This window comes from Nematolebias whitei, chromosome 19 (genome assembly GCF_014905685.2).
Source record: "Nematolebias whitei isolate Nwh7 chromosome 19, NemWhi1, whole genome shotgun sequence".
NCBI classification, from domain to species: domain Eukaryota; kingdom Metazoa; phylum Chordata; class Actinopteri; order Cyprinodontiformes; family Rivulidae; genus Nematolebias; species Nematolebias whitei.
In genome coordinates, this window is record NC_056516.1 from 22703150 (window position 1) to 22723149 (window position 20000).

At 40.6% G+C, this 20000-nt stretch overlaps 2 protein-coding genes across 3 annotated transcripts in view; one reads left to right on the plus strand and one right to left on the minus strand.

Annotated features, from left to right (window-relative positions):
* Window positions 1-2087, plus strand: part of ndrg1a (N-myc downstream regulated 1a) — a 17844-nt gene extending 15757 nt beyond the window's left edge. For both annotated transcript variants that reach the window (XM_037693119.1, XM_037693120.1), the window contains one exon: window positions 765-2087. In XM_037693119.1, the coding sequence (XP_037549047.1) occupies window positions 765-976 (212 nt within the window). In that variant the 3' untranslated portion in view covers window positions 977-2087. The remainder of the gene's footprint in view (window positions 1-764) is intronic.
* Window positions 2088-2827: 740 nt separating this feature from the next.
* Window positions 2828-10791, minus strand: ccn4a (cellular communication network factor 4a). Its single transcript, XM_037693439.1, has 5 exons — window positions 10694-10791; window positions 8411-8699; window positions 6108-6356; window positions 3289-3482; window positions 2828-3215 (listed from the first exon to the last, which is right to left on the minus strand). Exons 1-5 carry the CDS (start codon window positions 10739-10741, stop codon window positions 2916-2918), a joined length of 1080 nt encoding a protein of 359 aa, XP_037549367.1. The 5' UTR covers window positions 10742-10791; the 3' UTR covers window positions 2828-2915.
* Window positions 10792-20000: the final 9209 nt, after the last annotated feature.

The window sequence follows — 20000 nt, forward strand, 5'->3', positions numbered from 1 at the left end:
TTTCTAATTCTCTATGAGGCCCTTTGATTGCTTTCAATATCTTGATTTGGTCCTCTGGAAGAAAAAAAAGTTGCCCACCCCTGCATTAGGGGGTGCTGCAGCACCCTCCACACCCGCACATCCCACAGCCTTCTTAGCATTTTAGTGATTTACTTTGTCTTTTTCTAGCAGTTTGCAGTTCCAGAACCAAACTGAGCAAAAACCCTTACAAAAAAGTATACCTCCATTTTTCTATTTTAAGCTAACAAAAATACTACAAGTGCCAGTTTACAGAGTGTCTGATATTCCAACACAGTATTATGAAGATAAGTTTTATCGTGACTGAACATGCATGCTACAAATAATCCACATAGGAAATGGAGGGAAAAAAAACCTGGAAATGTTTTCCTAAATGTTTGTCTGCAAGAATATTTTTTGCACTTCCAACATCAGGCCCTTTGATTGCATTCAACGTGGCTCTCTGGAAACCAGATGTTGCATGATGCATGCAGACTAGAACATGAAGCCAGTTATTTCCAATAGTAGCACCGTGCAGGTACATGACCTGCAGATCATTCAAGTCTTATGTCAAAAGTCATCCAGTGCTAAAACTTTGATAAACACGCACCACTGTATAAACATTCAAATAATAATTATATACATCTCAATGTCAGGAAAAGCCCAAAACTCCACAGAAATCTATCATTTAAATATAGAAGTATTCAGTAATATAGGAATCATCTTCACTTTAAGCTACTGATCGTTTTCAAATCCTCTTCTCTCAGTGCCTTCTGCCAGCATGACCCGCCTGGCCCGCTCCCGCACCGCCTCCGGCTCCAGCGTCACCTCCGACGGCAACCGCTCGCGCTCCCACACCACCGAGGGGAACCGCTCGCGCTCGCACACCAACGAGGGCAGCCGCAGCCGCAGCCACACGGACGGAGCGGCCAACAACATGGACCAGTCCGTGCCCAAGTCCACCGAAGTCTCCTGCTAAGCTGCCACTGCAGACGCACAAACCTCTCCAAGGTCCTCCAGTTTGCGCTGCGCTGCCTCCTAACTGTGCACAAGTACTTCCAGACTCACCTGATGCAGTTGCAAAATGTTAAGACGCACAAAGGACTCTCGTCTGTAGACGTTTTATTGCAGCTGAGAGACCCAAATTTGAACGTTTATAAATTAAATAGGAGGTTGAGGTCGTTCAGGGACTCGAACATAAAACGTCTGGACTGTCGGGTATGAGTGCAGTTAGAGGCAGCGCAGCGTTTAGGAACATCAGAGAAAGCTGTGGCTTAAAAAAATCCATTTCAGCATTCCTTCATTTTTGTTTTTATCCACTTTTACCACAATCACAGTTTTCTCAAACATTAACTGATCAGTTACTCACATCTTTCTCAAGACTGAAACTTATTTTTGTGTGCGTAGCAGCAGATTAGTAGATGTGGGCGGAGAATGTGGAGGCGTTTGAATGATTATGGGAGGGCTGTCGTCTCATTTTATGGGTAACTTTATAAATTAAGGGAAAAAGTTCAAGAATGTCCTGTAAATATGCTAATTCTTGCCGGTCTGCGTTATCTTTGGGGTGTTGGGATTATTTTATTTTTTTTTTCCTCCAGAAGATTCTGGTTTAATTTTTACTTTACATGCGACCTACGACCTAAACTGTGTTTGGAACAAGAATTTTTTTATTTAGAACATGCGACTGAGAATTTGCTGTGTAACGAATCAAAATACAAAATCAGACAAACTTTTCCATCACGTTTTATTGCTTCATTTTTTTCTTCCTCTCTCCTATTTGTAGATGATTTCTATGCATTCAAGAACAAAAACAAAAGTGCCATGGCATTGTTCACTCGAGCTGTGATGCTCCTTCGTGTTTGTGGATTTGTGGCTGAGTAAAAAGGATAAAAAAAAAAAGGTCCAAACATTATTACGAGGATAGTCATAGAGCCTAACCTGTATTTTACTTGTACTACAGCAACATTTTACTTTACAAACACATAAACACAGCTTTGTAAAGATGCACAAACCATCTATTGCTGTAGAGAAGCATTAAAATCATAACGGTTTGTATTTATTAAAAAATGACAATAAAAACTTGTAACACATTTTGTGTCCTAGTTGTATATTTTTTGACAAAGTCATCTTATGGGGTTGTGTTTTGACTTGCTTATAAATCATAAAAAAGTGCAAAAATAAAAGCCCGCCGCCGTTTGAATCAAAGTTTTAAACCAGGGCTTTCAACTAAATTGCTCCGGGGGCCACAGTTACTGAAAGCCAAGAGCTCAGGGGTCAGACATCCAGCAGTTATTGCCATTAAATAGGTTTGTTTTAAGGTTTAAAATCTAGTTTTATTTAAAAATGAACCCATCGTTGGGCCGAACTGAGTTCACCTGTGGGCCAGATTTGGCCCCTGGACCGCCAGTTGAACAACCCCGTTTTAAACTATCGTCTAATGTTAAGCTGTTTTCGTTAAACCATGTAAACCGCATAATACACCATTGCGTGCAATATTGCAAGCGCTCACGTGATCTGTTAAACTATGTGTTGGGGATGACTCTCAGCTACTACCATACCAAATTTTAGTTTATAAGCTGTAAAACTGGCCGAGCTGCAGCCATTATCGTGTTTGGATTAACTCCAAAAGATAAGTTGCTACTGCTACTCTTTGAGAGTCAGTCCACTTGTTCATAAGATATTTTGCTAACAGACAGAGCTTAAGAGGTGGGGAATAAATATCTACAAGCTTTATCTACAGGGGTGAATTTTAACAAGATTATTAAATGCATGTGCGCAAAAGCTACATTAATAAATTAAGTATTTTACAAGCTTTTTATATTTTTCTCTTCAAATATTCTTCAAAAGCAGCTCGAGTTGCACGCAGTCGTTCCAAAAACCCCCATTTACAAAATATTCCAGCTGAAATAAAAACGTGCTCAGTCTACGACTTCTGGGTAACCATAGTAACCGTCCAGCTCTGCAAAGATGTCGTTTGGGTTTTTGCAGCTGAGGTTGCAGAAGCACGCCTGGATCCACATCATCTTCCAGGTGAAGCCCGTCTGGTTGGGACACTGGAACTCCACGTCGATGGTCTTGGACTTGTATGGGATGCAGCAGCGCTCGTCGGTGCAGACCCCGCAGTATTTGGGCCTGTACGGTTTCTTGCTGATGCAGCCGGAGATGGTGAAATTTGAAGGCTGATCTTCCCTGTAGATGTTCAAGCACTTCTTTCCTGGCTGAAGACAGAAAAAACTTGAAACTCTGGATAGGTTGCAGTTATTTTTGGAGCCGAAGGTGCAGATTTATTACCTTGAAATGTTTGGTGATGTCAACGTCGCACGGCCGCAGGTTGCACAGACGGGACTCTTTGACCATCTCGCACTGATCGTTGGCGTTCGAGATCCTCAAGGACAGTCCGCGGCCGCAGGTCTTAGAGCAGGGACTCCAGGAAGTAGTCTGAGGGACGCAGTTGTCGTGCAAGCTCCTGGACTGAGCTGGGACAGCTGGATCGACACCGAGAAGTAAAAGCAGATAAGTCGTGTGGGAAAATGACTGCTATATTTATTTCATTTAACAGTTATTTATAGAGGTCGTCTCATTGAGTCATGGGGACTCATTTACAAGAGTGACCTTGAAAATGAGTCATATTTTCTGTTCTATATTCAGCATCGAGCCCTAAAGGTTCTACCTGAACGCTGCTAAAGAAGAAATATGTACCACAGAGATACATAAAGTTATCAGTTATTTTAAAAATGCTGAGACGTTTCGTCCTTCATCCAAAGGACTTCTTCAATCTGAGGAGCCACCAACAAACTGAGTCCCACAAACAGCACACACCCATAGTGGAATCCTGTTTGTGTGACTCAGTTTGTTGGTGGCTCATCAGACTGAAGAAGTCCTTTGGATGAAGGATGAAACGTCTCTGCGAATAAAAAAAAAGTCCAGATGACCTGACTGAAAATTGTTGGATTTTTACTTGAATTATTGAGCATGAACTTTGGTGTTTTTTTTAATTTATTTTATTTTTTATATTTATCCATAAATAGAAATGTGTTTTAAGAAGAACATTCTTCTGGGCTTTGGTGAAACTCAACAAAATTGAACTCTTTCTCTCCAAACTGACATCATTCAGCAAGCTATGTACAACAGGGAAGATATTAATTGTTCATAACCTTTCCACAAAACCTGATTACCTGATTGAGCTCAGGCCACTTTAACAGACGGATGAACCGTCTGAACCGTCTGGGTTTTCCATTATATATTCCCACATTTCTTGTATTTGCATTCGTTGCAAAACAAAACAAAAAAGAAGAAAATAATAATAATGTTGCGTCCCCTCGTGCTGCCATCTGTTTTAAATCTAAATACCTAAAACGTGTCCATCCAGCAGTCTGGGTCTAATTTGTCTTTTTATGCAACACACCAAGATCATTTACTTTCTTGCCTCAGTGGCTTTGGCACTCTAAACGACTGGAAACTGGAAGTGAACCAAAAATAGTGTGAGGGCTTCCACAGGAAAGGCTTGGACAGACACACACACACACACTCACACACACACACACCTCATGATCATTGTGAGAGCAAACCCAAACACAGCTGCTTCTGTTTGACTTCTTGAATCCAATCCTTTCTGGTAGAAAACTAAAGATAAATTAGCACCTATTTTATGACTGGAACATTATACCTGTATCAAAACCCTTGAATTATTATTATTTTTTTAATTTACAGGCTTATTCTGTTGGATTACCTAGTTGTAGTTATTTCCTCACTTTTCAAGCAGCCTTTTGATACCACATAAACTGGCAATGGCTCAAAATTAAACCAACATTTTAAATAAACCTGATACAGAAAAAGTTGTATAGAATCTAAACACAGTAATAACAAAATACAATAATTTGGAAGTCTTATAAACCCACATTTTAGTCATAATGGGCCATAGTAAACATACTGAATGTTAAAATAAAAAAAAAAATGGGGGTTTGAATTTGAAAGAAGCAACACAACTAAAAAAAGAAGGACAATAAACGGTTGTAAAAGCAAGTGGTTTGAATAAGAAACATCTGGAGAAGCATTTTGCAGCTTATTACATTAATTAGCAACTGGACTGGGAATATAAAAAAAGAGCATTTTAGAGAAGCTAAATCTCTCAAGAGGTAAAGATGGGGAGAGGTTCACCAGTCTGTAAAAGAGTAACTTCAGAATAATGTCCCTCAACAAAAAAAAAAAAAAAAAAAAAAGAAAGATTTCACTTTTCATCATCTGCAGTTTGTATACATTTTCAAAAGATTTCAATAAGCTGGGAGAAATGTGCAAGGAACAAGGCTGTCAATGTCAACGCTGATTGGTTTTCAGGCCCTCAAGTAGCACTGCATGAAAAGACAGGGTCTGATTCTGTCCTGGACACCCCTGCCTGGGCCCAGGAACACTTCCACACATTGTCTGCAAACACAGTTTGCACAAACTTTTATCATGCAAACAAGAAACCTTAAATAAACACAATCTAATGTTTTATTGGGACAAAGTTTATTAAAAAAAAGTGTTAAAGTTCAAAACTGTTGTGTGGTCATACAAAATGAAATGTACAATTCTTGGAAATCATAATTATAAAGAGGTGAGGGTCTATCAAGCTTGTTATCAGTGCACAGATCAAAAGCTAGCTTCTCTGACGGTATGGGTGTGCATTAGTGGCACTGGCATGGGCAACTTACACATTTGTAAAGGCGCAATCGATTCAGAAACGTTCATATTGGTTTATATTGGTTGGAACAGACAGTTGCATCCTTTCCAACAGCGTGGCTTCCTAACTGACCTGAAAACATTTGGCACATTATGAAATGACAAATCCAGCAAAGACTGTTGAACAGCTAGAACCCTACATCAGACTGGGCCAACGGTCTCCTTCATAAACTCCAGAAACTGGTCTCCAGTTCCTAGCTGTGTACAAACTGTTGCTAAAAGAGAAGGTGGTGATCTGATTTAATGATTATGAGAACAGTGCTCTATTGTGAATAAAATATGAGTTTGTGAGATTTTCAAACTTCAGTACTGCATTTTATTAACATTTTCAATTTGGCACAGAATTTTTTTCAATTTGTTGTCAAAGTTAGCGTATATTCAAAGTGACCTACCCTCCACTGCGTGTCTCGGTGCTGTTCTTCTCTTGGGCTCATCACAGATCCACTGCTCGCAGCACTGCCCCCGCACTTTGACTTGACGTGGATTTTGGCACCACACCCGGGGAGGCTGGAACTCTGCGCACAGCCCCACGCAGCCGATAGCGCCGTTCACGCACACGCACTGGTATTTGCAGCTGGGCTGGAAGCTCTGACCGTTACGGTAGATGACGCCGTCATGCTCGCAGCCCGTTCCCACCATATCTGTTGGAGAGGAGACGCATTTTACAGTGACATGCACTTCTGGAGGACTTTCATGCAACAATGCAAGCACATGTCTATGATATAGAGCAGGGTTATTCAACTAAACTGCTCAGGGGGCCACAGTTACTGAAAGCCAAGCGCTCAGGGGTCAGACATCCAGCAGTTATTGTCATTAAAATAGTTTTAAAATCTAGTTTTATTTAAAAATGAGTCCATGAGTTCACCCATGGGCCTGATTTAGCCCCCAGGCCAGCAGTTGAATAGCCCTCGGCTAACCTCGCTGACATACAGCTATCAGACGCAACATTCTGACCTGTGTAATGTTCTGCAGGAGTCGCCAATTGTTTTACCGGATGCCCTTCCTGACGCAACCTGGGCTCGAACCTGCAGCCTCAGGGTTACAAGGCCATGACACTGACCAACCCCCACAGCAAGTCTTTTCCACAAAAATGTCAGATTTTGTGTCCGATATGTGGTGTAATCCAAATAGAAGCATCTGTCATTAGCCTGCAACACCATCACAAACAGTGTCCCCGAGATCACAACCTGTTTTTGTTGATGTAAATAATTTAGAACTGGGTTCACGCTTCAGTGTCTGTAATTTGAGCCTGGTAGTTGCTGAATTATGACAAGACTGGTCGGAGGGTAAATGTTTCTTCTTTTGGGCTATGCTGCAACACATTATAGTACAGTGGTTTGAAATGACTTGTTAGTTCTTACAGTCTTCAAAGATGCAGTGCTACTCAGGAAACCATCAGCACAAACCCAACAAGACCAAAAAATAAATAAAATAAAATCCATCACTTTACAGCTGCTGTCCTAAGTTGTCTGAACATAAATGTAACCCTACCTAAATTATGGATACCACAAACTGTCTTTGTGTATGAGAATAAATGTTGAAGGTCTAACTTTAGTTTCCAGTATGAAACTAATCATGAGCACATAAAAATATGACTTGTAGCATCATTTCTCTTTCTGATCCTTTATGATATGCAATAAATAAATTAAATAGAGAAGATGCAACAGAAATGATCACACAAATACTATCACGCAGCCATAAACTTGCAACAAAAATGTGACAGATTTTTTGTTGCTGTGCAAGAGGGACCTCTGAAGATTTTTAGAGGTCAATGATGGTTTTTAGGAAACTTTGCTTCTGGTTTGAAATATATCATTCATATAAATGAAAATTTACTAGAATATGACCAAACAAACTGCTTGACTGTAATTTAACGCTTTAGCAGTGTGGCCTCATGCAGACTGCATTATGTTCCTACCTGAGCTACAGTTTATCAAAGGATGGCTATGAATGCAGGTCCAGGGGTAAAATTATCAGTACCACTTTACAATAAGGCTCCCCTTATTGATGGCTAACAAACAGTTTATAGATACATTATCAATTCCTCTGTAAACACTTTATAAATCATTGCTTAATATACATTAATTAAGGGTGACAGAGAGACAAATAGTGAGTCAAATCTGCTCACCTACATATTTCATCTACAGTTGTTATATTACCTTGTAAGCACAATAAGCATTTGTAAGCCTATTTTTTTAGGATATAATATTAGTTGTAGATACTTAGAATGCAGAGATAAAGTACGATATTATACGCTAAAGAAATAGGTTTACAAATGCTTATTGTGCTTGTAACTTAGTCTGAAATGTTTAATGTAACAACTCTAGATGAAATATATAGGTGAACAGATTGGACTCACTATTTGGCAAGAAACTGGTCAGTTTTGTCTCTCTGTCACCCTTAATTAATGCATAATAAGCAGTTATTAATGACTTATGAAGTGATTATAGAGGAATTAATAACGTATCTATAAACAATTTATTATCATCTATAAGGGGAGCCTTATTATAAAGTGGTACCATAATCACAATAGTAATAACACCACGCTGTAGTAATCATGTCTAAACGTTTGATTCTCTTCTGTTCAGATGGACAAAAATGCAACGTCCCAAACAAACAAACAAACAAACAAAACAAAACAAAAACAAGATTATCCTGTGTGTAAAAGTCTGATGTTTGTTTCAGTGACACTTACATGCACACACTCCTTTTTCGTACCTAGGCTTGTCCGAACTGTAGTCGCAGTACAGTCCCTTGTGGTAGTCGCACGTGTCTGCCTCGTTGCACTCCTCGCCCACCTGCCGGGCACAAGCCTTGCAGCAGTCGCAGCCGTCCATGAGGAGGCTGACGCCCAGCGGGCACTTGGGGGGCACCTCCGGACACTCGCAGGGCCACTTGCAGAAGCGTGTGCGGCTGTACGGCTCTGCGGTTGGCGAGGAGACGGCTGCGGCAGGCGGCATGGCAGTGGAATTCAGGGAGGAGGCCTGGAGTGAGAAGGAATATACTTATAGTTTAACCACAATGTGCAATTTCTGAACACTTTGACAATTTGGCCTGATGGGTGCAGTTTATCTGCAAACCAAATGTGACACCAGCTTGTTTCAGTAGCTTCTGATTTACTGTTTGACTTCAATCTCATAAAAGGATATTTGACTTGTTGTAATAAGCAATTATCTTTAATCCTGATAATGCCACGGCCTGTAATTGATCTGAGAAGTTTCAAATCCCTAAGTGGTTGAGTCACTGCCAACACGATCACTAATATTGGGTCACGCTGTGCAACAAATTAAAAAAAGGCTATAAAAGGGAATTAACCACCCAGCGGCGATAATCCTATTAAATTAATGTCTGGGTGTAGTTTTGCATGTATGCAACAGGAATAAAACAGGCTGAACAGTTGCAAAACCCTGCTGATGAATCTTAATTCCAGTTTCTTTTCTCCCGGGCTGCAGAGCGTTGGCAGAACCAGACTCCACAGAGGTTTGCAGCCCCTAAAACCAGATGTTTGCTCTGGAACGGGTCACTTGAGATGCATTAACAGCCCAGGTCTCAGTGGTTTGTTTTGGATTTTTGTCTTTTTTTTACTTAAAATGCATTTGGAAACAACGAACTGAGCAACTAACAGTCAAAGATGTTGCTTTGAGAACAAAAACACCATAAACTGGTCTTTTGGTTATACCATTTGGTGAATGAGACAAGAGAGTTCCTTATTTGTTTACAATTTAGATGCCAATGCTTTTAGATAAAACTTTAATTGAACATTTGTTATAAATGGAATAAAGGTCAGTTTTGCAGTTCCAACATCATGAATGGAGAATATAATTTTTTTTAAAAAAGGAGCTGTAGAGCGTGACAAAGTTCAGACGTGAAGTGGCACGTTTGATTTTTGGGTCCAGTGTTCCTTGTAAAGTCATAAATCACAGCTTGACCCTCAGGTCAGAGCAACAACTCACTCAGATACTGAGCTTTTCATCAATAAAAGACAAACATGCGCGATCCAGAACTAATTGTGAGAAAACATATTCAGTCATCTCTGAGCGCGGCAAGGCTTCAGTCAATTTTCAAAGCTCGTTCTCAGCCCTGCAGTGGAACTATTAATGACCGCTCTGAATCATGTTGAAAGCCAACGCTGATGAATTAGTTTTAATCACAGCAGTGCCACTAGGCCGAGCCTCAGAAGAGTTAATTTAGCTTGAAGCCATTCGGCTCATTTACAGAGGAGCGAGTGAGCTCAGCGTGAAACAAAGAGAGCAGATCATAGGGAGGTGGGTGACTCACAAGTTAAAATTAAAACCTTTGGAATGGTTTAATTAGGTCATCCGTCCTCAATTTTAATCATTTTCAATTTGGTGATTAAGTTTAGCATAATCGTAAATGAGAAATGAACAATCCCCGACATGAAAAGGTAGAGCAGATAAGAACAAAACCAACCAAAGAATCACGATTTAAAAAGAATATTTACAAAAAAATTAATAAAGCATAAATATATAAGATTTACAGATGTAAATTTGGATATTTGTAACAAAGACCATTAATGACATTTTTTTTTCTTCCCATTTGGTCAAAAGAGTAATCTTAATCTTTTTTTGTCACAATCAACTGAATTCATTGGAAAGTGTGAAGCATGATTCAAAGCATTGAATCAATGCATCCTTCAAAACTGAGGCACAGGTGCGTTTCTCCTAATAACCACCAGGTGGCAGTAAAGTCAGACAAACAGATCAGGTGGAACCTGCACTCAGTTTCAACTGTCCCGTGATGAAGACAATATTTAAAAGAAAGGTCGCTCCAGAGTTATTAGAGTTATTAAGTGAATGGATATGAGGAAGAAGCAACAAAAATAAATATAAAAAAGTTTTCTAAAGCGCCAGGCCATGTAGCCTTAAAAAGTATGGGTATAATTATACAATAATTTAACAACTGTAATAGAATACGTTTGCAAAAAGAATAACCATTCGTCATGTATCTTTCAGCCCACCTGTTGAATCCCAGCTGCTGTCAGAATCCACAGCAGGAACCAACTCATCCCTCGTGACGAGCTGCACGTGCGTTAAATCCGGACCTGGTTTCCTCTCCGTTACGTCGCGCGACCCGCCGCTCTCCGCAGGTGTGCTACATCCTCGTCCCCTCAGCGGGTTATGCTGCTGACAGCCTGCCTGCTGCTCGTGAAGTCTGAGCTCAGCATTCCTCAGAAACTTTCCTCCTCTCTGACCCGAACCTCCTCCTCCTCCTCCTCCTCCTTCTCCTCCTTCTCCTCCTTCTCCTCACAGCGCGTGCTCTCCCGGTGGTTTTGGGCCAGGGCGTGTCTGGAAGTTTAGCGTCTTTCTGGACGTGTTCTGGATCTTCATGTAGGATTAAAGGGTAGGTCCAGTCCTCGTATACAGGAACCCACATGGAACCACACAGCTGCCTCTTCTCCACACTGGTTGGAGTTTGCCATGGTTGGTTTGTGTATAAGATAAATTCCATCTTGCATTTTGCTCACATCACTTGAGAAAGGAGAAGTGCAATGAAGTTACCATATGGTTGATGTTTGATTAGATGTTCCACGCGGTTATTCTGGCAGATATATTAAAATAGTCCTGCTGGAGGTTGGTATAAGGTGGAAATACTTCCTCTGGGTTGGGGATGAGTCTTTGCCTCAGGCAGATGAGTGATGGTAGGATGGACTCATGGATCGGGCCTCTGCACCGGCTTGTCTTAGTGAAGAAGGAGCTAAAGGCAAAGCTGGTTTATAGCTCTCACCTTTTGGGGTGCATGGGCTCAGGTGGCTGCCAGTTGGAAAGTTGTTTCGATCCTGGCTTCACCCACCAGTGATCTGCTCCGTGGTGCGTGAAGGCAACTTGTAGTGTTTAAGCACTTTGACCTAAACGAGAAAAACAGGATAGAAACACAATCTGTTTACCCTGTACCCTTAGTTGTGAGGTGTCCAGTAGATTACAATTTAGGAGTCTGAGATCCTGAATGAGCTTCCACTGGAGGGGAGAAGATGATAGGACGGGGGAATTCTGAGTAGAGCCACGGTTTCTCTGCAACAAAGTGAGTCTACTGAGGTGGTTTGGGCATCTGACTAGAATGGGTGCCTCCCTCTGAAGGTTTTCAGGTCAGGAGGACAACTCAGATCTCTTTGGAGAGTTTATATCATCCCTGTTCTGGGAGAATGGGATCCTTGACATGTTTATAATTGACTAAATGTTCCTGCCTTTTCTTGTTGTTGGACATCGAAACATGGTATGTAACTTATATGACGTATGAAATACCTACAGCTAAACGTATTAGGACAATAAAAATTTGAACATACAGCCTCAAGGTAAGAACTGCATGAATTAATAGGAATCGGAACCCTAAAGAAATATCTAAGTAGTGTTTCCCCTACCATTATACAAGCAGGGTGCCTTGCCTTGTCAACAGAACCGAGTGCCCTGCCTACCGAACCGAAAAACCCCCTGTCAACAACTGCATTGACCTAGCGCTAAGCTATCGGCATGCAATATAGACATGCTTGCTAAAAAGGTCAGTTTCTCTCACACTTAGCCAGCCCCGCCGCTCGAAAAATGTTGGTACAAACAGTACGCAACACATACGTGTATCCGTCAACCCCCCAACCCCCCCTGGAGAAATGAGCAGCCTGCCAAGGCAAATAATAGGGGAAATACTACTAAGGTCATTTTTTTTTTTGTACTGGGAACATTTTATTAGACTGTTCCTCTTTTTGCTACACCTTCCTGTATGGTGTCCAGGTTTAATATATGTCCCCCTAGAGGACCTGGAGAGTGTTGCTGGGGAGAGGGATATCTTGGGTTTTCCCCTGGACCTGCTGCTTCTGTGACCCAACCACAAATTCAACAGATGGTTGGATGGATTGATGGACTGATTGATTGGAGGATGGATGCACCAGAAAATGCCACAGCTACTGTTCTCACCACTGTTTGCGCCTGAACGTTTCAAAGGAACTGTACGACAGTAATCATAACGCAGCATGGGGCTGTGGTAGCTTGGGGGTCTGTGTTGAAGTCTCACAATCCTGAGTCTCCAGTTTTGAGACCAGTATAGACGGTAAAACGATTGCCAAATCTTTCATACGGAGTTCACTCGCTGGTGACCCCTCAAGAAGGGAACGGCCAACAACAGAGTTTATGTGATGTAAAATAATGGTGTATGGTATAACGTTTGGAGTTGTTTCAAGACCACAGCTTGGATTAGCCGTTAGCTTTCTATGTCTCCAAACTATGCTAGTAAAGTGCTGTGTATAAAGTGCTATTCATATATAAATTATCACAAACTTTTCATAAATTTTCACTTCAAAACAATCTGAACTGTGACTGATATTATCTGTTGTTGTAAAAATAAAAATGAATCCCCATACAGAGAGACAAAACAAAGAAAATTGTTGGGTAACCTTAATGTCAAACAGCCTGTTTGCAATGTTAACACTGACCCGTGATTCTTTCCAATCAAAGTCCCAAAGAGCTGCTGATGTGTCATGATGTGTCACTGAACTAAACATGTCACAAGTAGCCCACCTCTCTCCTGCGATATCTTTATTAGGGCCACATGGAACAGTGTCTGGCCCCCAGATGTTCACTTTAAAGCAATGGCGTCATCGCACTCAGCTGCTGAGCTTTCCTTCAATTTTCCTTCAAATCTGAATGCTTTCACTTGAGTTGATTTGGCGCGGGATGTTAAAAATTCCACTCGATGCTGCCGGTTAGCCATATGGGGCCCAAAATAAGCACATTGCTACTGGTCTGCTGATAAAAATATCACTCAAAGTAACTAAAATGTGTCTGAGAATTTGGCCCCTGGAGGGGACACGGAGAGAAAAGGAGTGATGGATGAGGAATGAGCACTTTGTAAAGGAGCGAGCTGCCCCGGGTCTGAACCCCGATTATTTACAGGCAGTTCTCTAATCCCTGTCAGAGAGCTGTCGGCTGCTGAGCTGATCTGAGCCGCAGTTCCGTCTCTGCTCTGACCGCTCTGACCCGACCCCTCCACGGCACAACGTGCACACTTTCACTTCTTCACACCCCCTTTGTCTCCCACTCTCACTTTTCCATTCTTACATTTTTGGCACGTTTTGTCGTTTCACCTCATCTTTCCTGCTGCACTCGTTTTACCCAAATCTGCCTTTGGTTCAGTTTATTAATGTATGTGTTAAGTGTTTCCCCAATAAAAGTAGGACACATTTAATGGGGTCTTGGGCTTTTTTTGTGGTGGAATATCTTTTTTTTTGGGGGGGGGGGGGGTTATTGGAGAGAACCACATGGAACTAAAATAATATGCTTTTATTCTATATGGTTTCCAAAGACACAAGACAGGCTGAATATGCAGGTCACAAACTTATTAAGCATTTATATAGTTTCTAACCGTTGAAATACATTTTTAATGCTTTTAAAATATGTTTTTCCTATAGTTTGTTCAGCACAGCACTATAAAAACCAAACCCTCACAGCCTCAGTGGTGATTATATAATAACAGTAATAACTGTAATGTTTTTATGCTATCAGTGCTTAGTGTATTTTAGTTGTTTTTCTTAGTTCGTATCTTAGATGTTATTATTGTTTTTCTTTTGCATTTTATTGTTGGATGTAATTGGGACCCTGTGTACATAATTTGTTTCACCACATGTACCACTTGTGGTGCGAATGACAATAAAGAATCTCAGACTCTGACTCTGATTATTGTTTCTTTTTAGGGATGCTCAAGCACCCCAATATTTTAACTCAGCACCCCTGAAAAATAAAGAGACCATCATTAGGATTTTATAAAGAAGCTTAGTTCTCAAATATTAGATTCACTGAAATATTTAATAAAATTGAAATAAATATTTAAACGGGTCAGTAAAGTCTATGATTTACACGAACCGACTCTTCAATGCCACCTGTCAATCAACCCAGTACGTAGACCTGTCGTAATAAACAATAAATCAATTAATCGCATGATAAATGAAAATTATGTACCTCATTTTCATTTATCGGCTTTATCGTTTCTTCATGTCTCTCTTTCTACTGGACACTGGATGACAAAAGGCTCAACTCCGGTGCTCTTCACTGACCCCTCCTTTTCTCTTTTCACTTTAAAATCTATTTTAACCGTACAAAATCGCGTTTTTGGATCGTTAAAAGCAGCTAAGCTGAGAAGCTAAACTACGAGCTAAGCTAACAGGCCGACCTCGGGGGGAAAAAAAACCTCTGTCTTGTCAAAGCTCCAAAATTCTCAGTTGAAACCCGTGCCTTGATCTAAAAAGTTGTTTTTCTCTGCAAAAAGAAGCTGAGAACTTGTTTACTGATTTTTTTTTTATTAAAAGCTTTGTGTGGAAAATGCTATGCTGAAGAGCTCAAACCACACCGAGCAGCCGCCATTTTGAGAACCGAAAAATGTAAAGAGAGACAGCCCATGTCACATCAAGGGGCCTCCCGCCCATTTTTTTAAGACACACGCTGCTCGCTCCCTCACTATCCATCATTCGGTTCAAACAGTCTTATACTGCCATCCAATGGTCAAAACAGGTACTGCACACAAAATTAACCAACGTTTCTGCTTAAATTTGACAATAACTGCTAATTATTGTCAAATTTCAAACAATCGTTTATTGCAATAATTTCTGAGACAATCATCCAGCAAAATTTGTCATCGTGACAGGCCTACCAGTACGCGCATCAGCAACTGACCAATGGATGACTTAAGGTAGACCCCGAAGGCAAACGCCCCTTACCTGCAAGCGCAACACCCCCTTTTCCTCAGACAACATTGTCGAGGTTTTGCATTACAAACGCTTTGCAGTCATAAGTTAATTGTTATATTAAAGATTAATGCTTAAAGCTAGTTTTGCGTGTTTTATATGTACCTAGATTTATGTTGCAGCTTCTGGTTGTATAAGTTTGTCTTTGTTTGCTATGATCCTTTAAAAGTTGTGACTGAGCTCCTCGTTTATGGCCATACCACCCTGAGCACACCCGATCTCACCTGATCTTGTATGATAAGCAGAGATCAGATGCTTATCATCCTGGTTAATACTTGAATGGGCGACCACTTGGGAATACCGGGTGCTTTTGTACTTCTCACAAACCATGCCGTGGGGTGCGTTGTTTAAGCCAAGAGCCATTGTCAGTACTAAGCAACCCTAAAGGTCACATCCTAGAATCGCCCCTGTTTTGTCTACTGCATGTTTTTTATGCAAATGCAATTAAAATAATGTAGAAAATTAGTTTGACATATCCTAATGAAGAAAGTAATTTTTCAAAAATGTACTTTTTTAACATAAGTTTTGATACATTCAACTTTTGGCTACTGTTTTGTTACATTTAGCTCTAGGTTCTTGCTATTTTTAACTTTTAAAGACTGTTTTTTTTATTTTACCTTGCGTCTGTGGATTTACTAATTTTAGCTTTGACCCACAGTTTTACTAATTTTAGCTCTGTGCTTGTTTTGACTTTAACAGTTCAGTTTCAGCAAAGTTCAGCAGGCAATAATTGTATGCTTCAGTTGCACTTTGTACAAAAAAAGAGGCAAAAACTACACAAAAATCTGTCTTCATTGTGACCAGTGGTACTCCAATGGTTTCCTGTAAAAAATTCTATACATAAGTCACCATTCTATTGATTTTTTTCAATTTTTTACAACTTTTAATGCCTAGATAATCACAAATTGCTTCTCTTAAGACACCAAAAGCTCTGCTGAACCATTACTGAGACTAAAGAAAACTCTCACACCTACGTCTTCATTTGTTTCCATCTGATGCATTCGCAGCAGCTTAAAACCACAAAGACTGACGTAAACATTTGATGTGTGACATCAGTCGAACAGTAGCAGTCCTCTAGAACGCCAATCCTCTGTTTTTCTTTCACTTGTTGTTTGCTCTTTGCAGAAACGTTCCTCAGCTCTGCAGCATGCAAATGAACATTTCATGAAATTTAGCTCAGTACTTGAAGTTTAATTGTTTGTGTCTCAAATTCTTTGTCATTCATTTATTTTAAATTTTCAATGTTGAGTCTTTGTTTCAAGTGGAACCTGAACCACGTAACCTGAAAACCCCGAGCATGAGATCTGCACTCACAACTGGAATCAAACCGGAGGTCACCAGAGATCGCTGTGCGTGGTGAACGCACCACAGGAAGCATCACTGACCTGTGTGAGAACCAGAACCGGGCAGATACTTTCCACCCTATGAGTGTGAAAGGAGGCCTGATTACACGAGTTGACCATCGAGTCGAAACTCGAGTTTCGCATAGCTGCTCAAAGTGAAATCCACCTCATTAAAATCCCCTCAGCTGGCAGAGAAGCCTTAAAGTCAAAGTGTGTTTTGTAAATCTTAAAGAGTTTTAAACCAAAGTGCAGTTGATAATCCCTCAACGAAAGGGAAAGATGAAGAGAGGACATTGAGGTGACCAAAAGCTGCTATTTTCTGTAATAAATCACTGCAGACTAACAAAAATAGGTAAAGGACCACCCTAAAATCTAAAGTCCTGCTGAATCTAACAGTATTTAGTCAAGAAGAATGGCGTGCGAGAACGGAGTACAAAGTGAAAGTCAAATCTTCCGTTAATTTTTGAGACATTGTGTTCATTTTTGTTTCCTCTGGCAGGTTGACTGCTGTCAGGTTTGAATTTAAAGCTCTAACTAAAAAAAAAACCTGACAAACCTAGAAGCTGTGAGCCATATGTGAGCCTTCCTTAAATTATACCATAGGCTTGTGTAAGTGTATGCAAGTGAGGGAGCGAGGCCATAAGTGGCTGTGCTCAGACTGGTCCAGTAATTACTCACGTTTTTATATATAGCTGTGGTCTTGGAGTCCTGAACCGATGAAAACATCTGCTGGCTCCAACACATGCAAGAATGCAACACAAACTCAAAGCAGTTCAATGGTTTTTATGATGGAGGTGACTTCTGCTTAGCATTTACTGCAGAGGAACCAGTCGTCAACAGGATGCACACAAGTCAAATTAAAAAAATTAAGTAGTTAATAAAAATTCCAGTTATGTTTTATGCTTGAGCAGCTATAGGGGGAGTGGTGGTGCAGAGGCAAGAGAGGGTGAGCCTGTGATTGGAAGGTTGCCGGTTTGATCCCCTGCACAGACAACATCAAAATGTGGGTGTGAAAGCTGAAGCACCCACACATGCCGCCACCTTCATTTGCCCCACTTTGGGCCCTTGAGCAAGGCACTTAACCCCCACCATCTGCTCCCCTGGGCGTCCTAGATAGCAGCTCCACACAGAGGGCTGTGGTAGCTCGGTGGTCTGTGGTTGTGTCAGGAAGGGCATCCTGCATAAAAATAATTGCCAAGCCATGACGAAGAGAACAGCTGAAAAAAACAACAACCTGTGAGCAGCTCTGGGGTTAAAAATACAAGCTACAAGCAGCAACAAATAAATTAGAATACTTATTGGGACTTAATCATGAGAATAAATTTCACGAAACCCAAGGATGCATACATGAGATCAAACTAAAGAAAACAAAATTCCTACCTAATAAAAGTAATAAAATTAACAGTTAGTTGGAGATGAAGTGTGAATATCTGCAGGGAGATGGTTTGGAGACGTAACTCTGAATTCTCTGCCATGAAAGATTTGTAGTCTGGAGTGAGGAACAGAAGCAGTCCAGCATCAGAACACCTGAGGTTCCTGGACAGAGTGCAGAGGTGCAGCAGTTCATGCAGTGATCTGTAGGTGAGAAGGAGAACTTTGTAATGAATCCAAGACCTAACTGGAAGCTATAGTGATGTTGAATGAAAGCTGGGGTGGTGTCAAGGTTTGGTGCAGGTGAGAACCCTGGCAGCAGAGTTTTGGACATAATGAAGTGAGACACATCGAGAGCTTTAGGCATCCCACACCACACCCACTGCTGTAGTCCAAACAGAAGACGATGATGACGAGGATATGGGTTTCTGCCACTGAGGCAGGAAGTGTAAGGATGTTTCTTGGCTGAAAAAAGGCAAATGTAACATATTTAATATTTGGTTTGAGGGATAACAAGGTTTCAAACTCCTGAAGATGGGCAGATGAAACACACCATCAATATCCAAAAGAAAAGTTCCAACCTTTCTAAGAAGAGTCTGTGGGCAACAAGCAGGAGCTCGGTTTTGCTGCTGTTGAGTTTTAGCAGATTTGAAGAGTCAGGCTCCCCAGTGAGAGGGGAGTTGAGTATCATCAGCATATGAGTGAAGTTTAAGTCCATGCATGCAACTGAATAATAAAGAGGAGAAATCCAAGGACAGAGCCTTGAGATACTCCTTGATTAACTGGAAATGAAGGGAGAGTTTCTCGTGTTGGTAAACTGCTTCTGACCAGAGAGGTACAAATGGAAACAGTCAAACCTCTGGCCGAGAAGGATAGTTTGAGAAATGCTGTGAAATTCAGCAGAGAAGTCAAGAAGAACGAGTCAACGCTTGTCTGGAGTCTGCAGCAGTAAGTCGCTGGTGATTTTTCTGTACGGTGGAGGGCTCTGACTGTACGTTCTGCTAGTTTCTGAAGGTTTTGTTAAATTTTCATCATGTTTTTGAACCAGTCTTATGTATTTCTAGCAACGTTGTGTATATCAGCTCACTAATGCGTAATGCCAGATTTTAAAATTATTATTTTTTGACAGGTAGCAGCACCTCCGTCAGGACAAATGGAAGCACTTTGCATGTTAGGATTCTGCACACAGTTTATGGTTGTATAGCCAAGTTTGATGTCTTGAGGGAACTCCAACTCACACTAAATTATGCAAGAAAATGACAGACAACCATTAATATACCTCATGTGTCATGCTTGTGGAATTTCAATGTTATTAATATACTCTTTATTGTACTTTTAAATAAATTAATTCAACCTTTATTTAGACAGGTTAATCGCATTGAGCGTCGAGGACTCATTTACAAGAGAGACCTGATTTTAAGTTGAGTTTAGACCTGAAATTAAGTGGTATTGCAATTTTTATGTTTACCATCAGCTTGTCTTGGACCAGCTTTGTCTAATAATAGATATATGCAGCTCTATACTTCTAGTGATATACAGATGTGGAAGAGCTGCTGATCACTTCCAGGTTCAGTCTTCATGTTTCTGATTGAAGTTCAGTTTCTTAATATTGTCACTTGAAGCCACATGTGAAAATGTTTCACTTATCATGTAAGATAAATAAGTTTTGATGAACATTGTATGCCAAATAAAAACATGTCAGAATAATGAATGTGTGTGTGTGTTTTTTTTTAACTTACAAAATAAAGTCACTGTTCTTGGTAATAGGTCCACCTTCCATTAATGACCACATTTCTGAATCACAAAGACATTGTGAAAACAATATTCTG

Bases quoted from the DNA above. Each gene is read 5' to 3' on its own strand.
- ccn4a (XM_037693439.1), bottom strand. From the start codon at position 10,741: ATGAGTTGGTTCCTGCTGTGGATTCTGACAGCAGCTGGGATTCAACAG. The intron at 8,700-10,693 runs GTGGGCTGAAAG...TTCTCACTCCAG, and splicing joins CAGCAGCTGGGATTCAACAG to GCCTCCTCCCTGAATTCCAC. The intron at 3,216-3,288 runs GTAATAAATCTG...TTCTGTCTTCAG, and splicing joins ACATCACCAAACATTTCAAG to CCAGGAAAGAAGTGCTTGAA.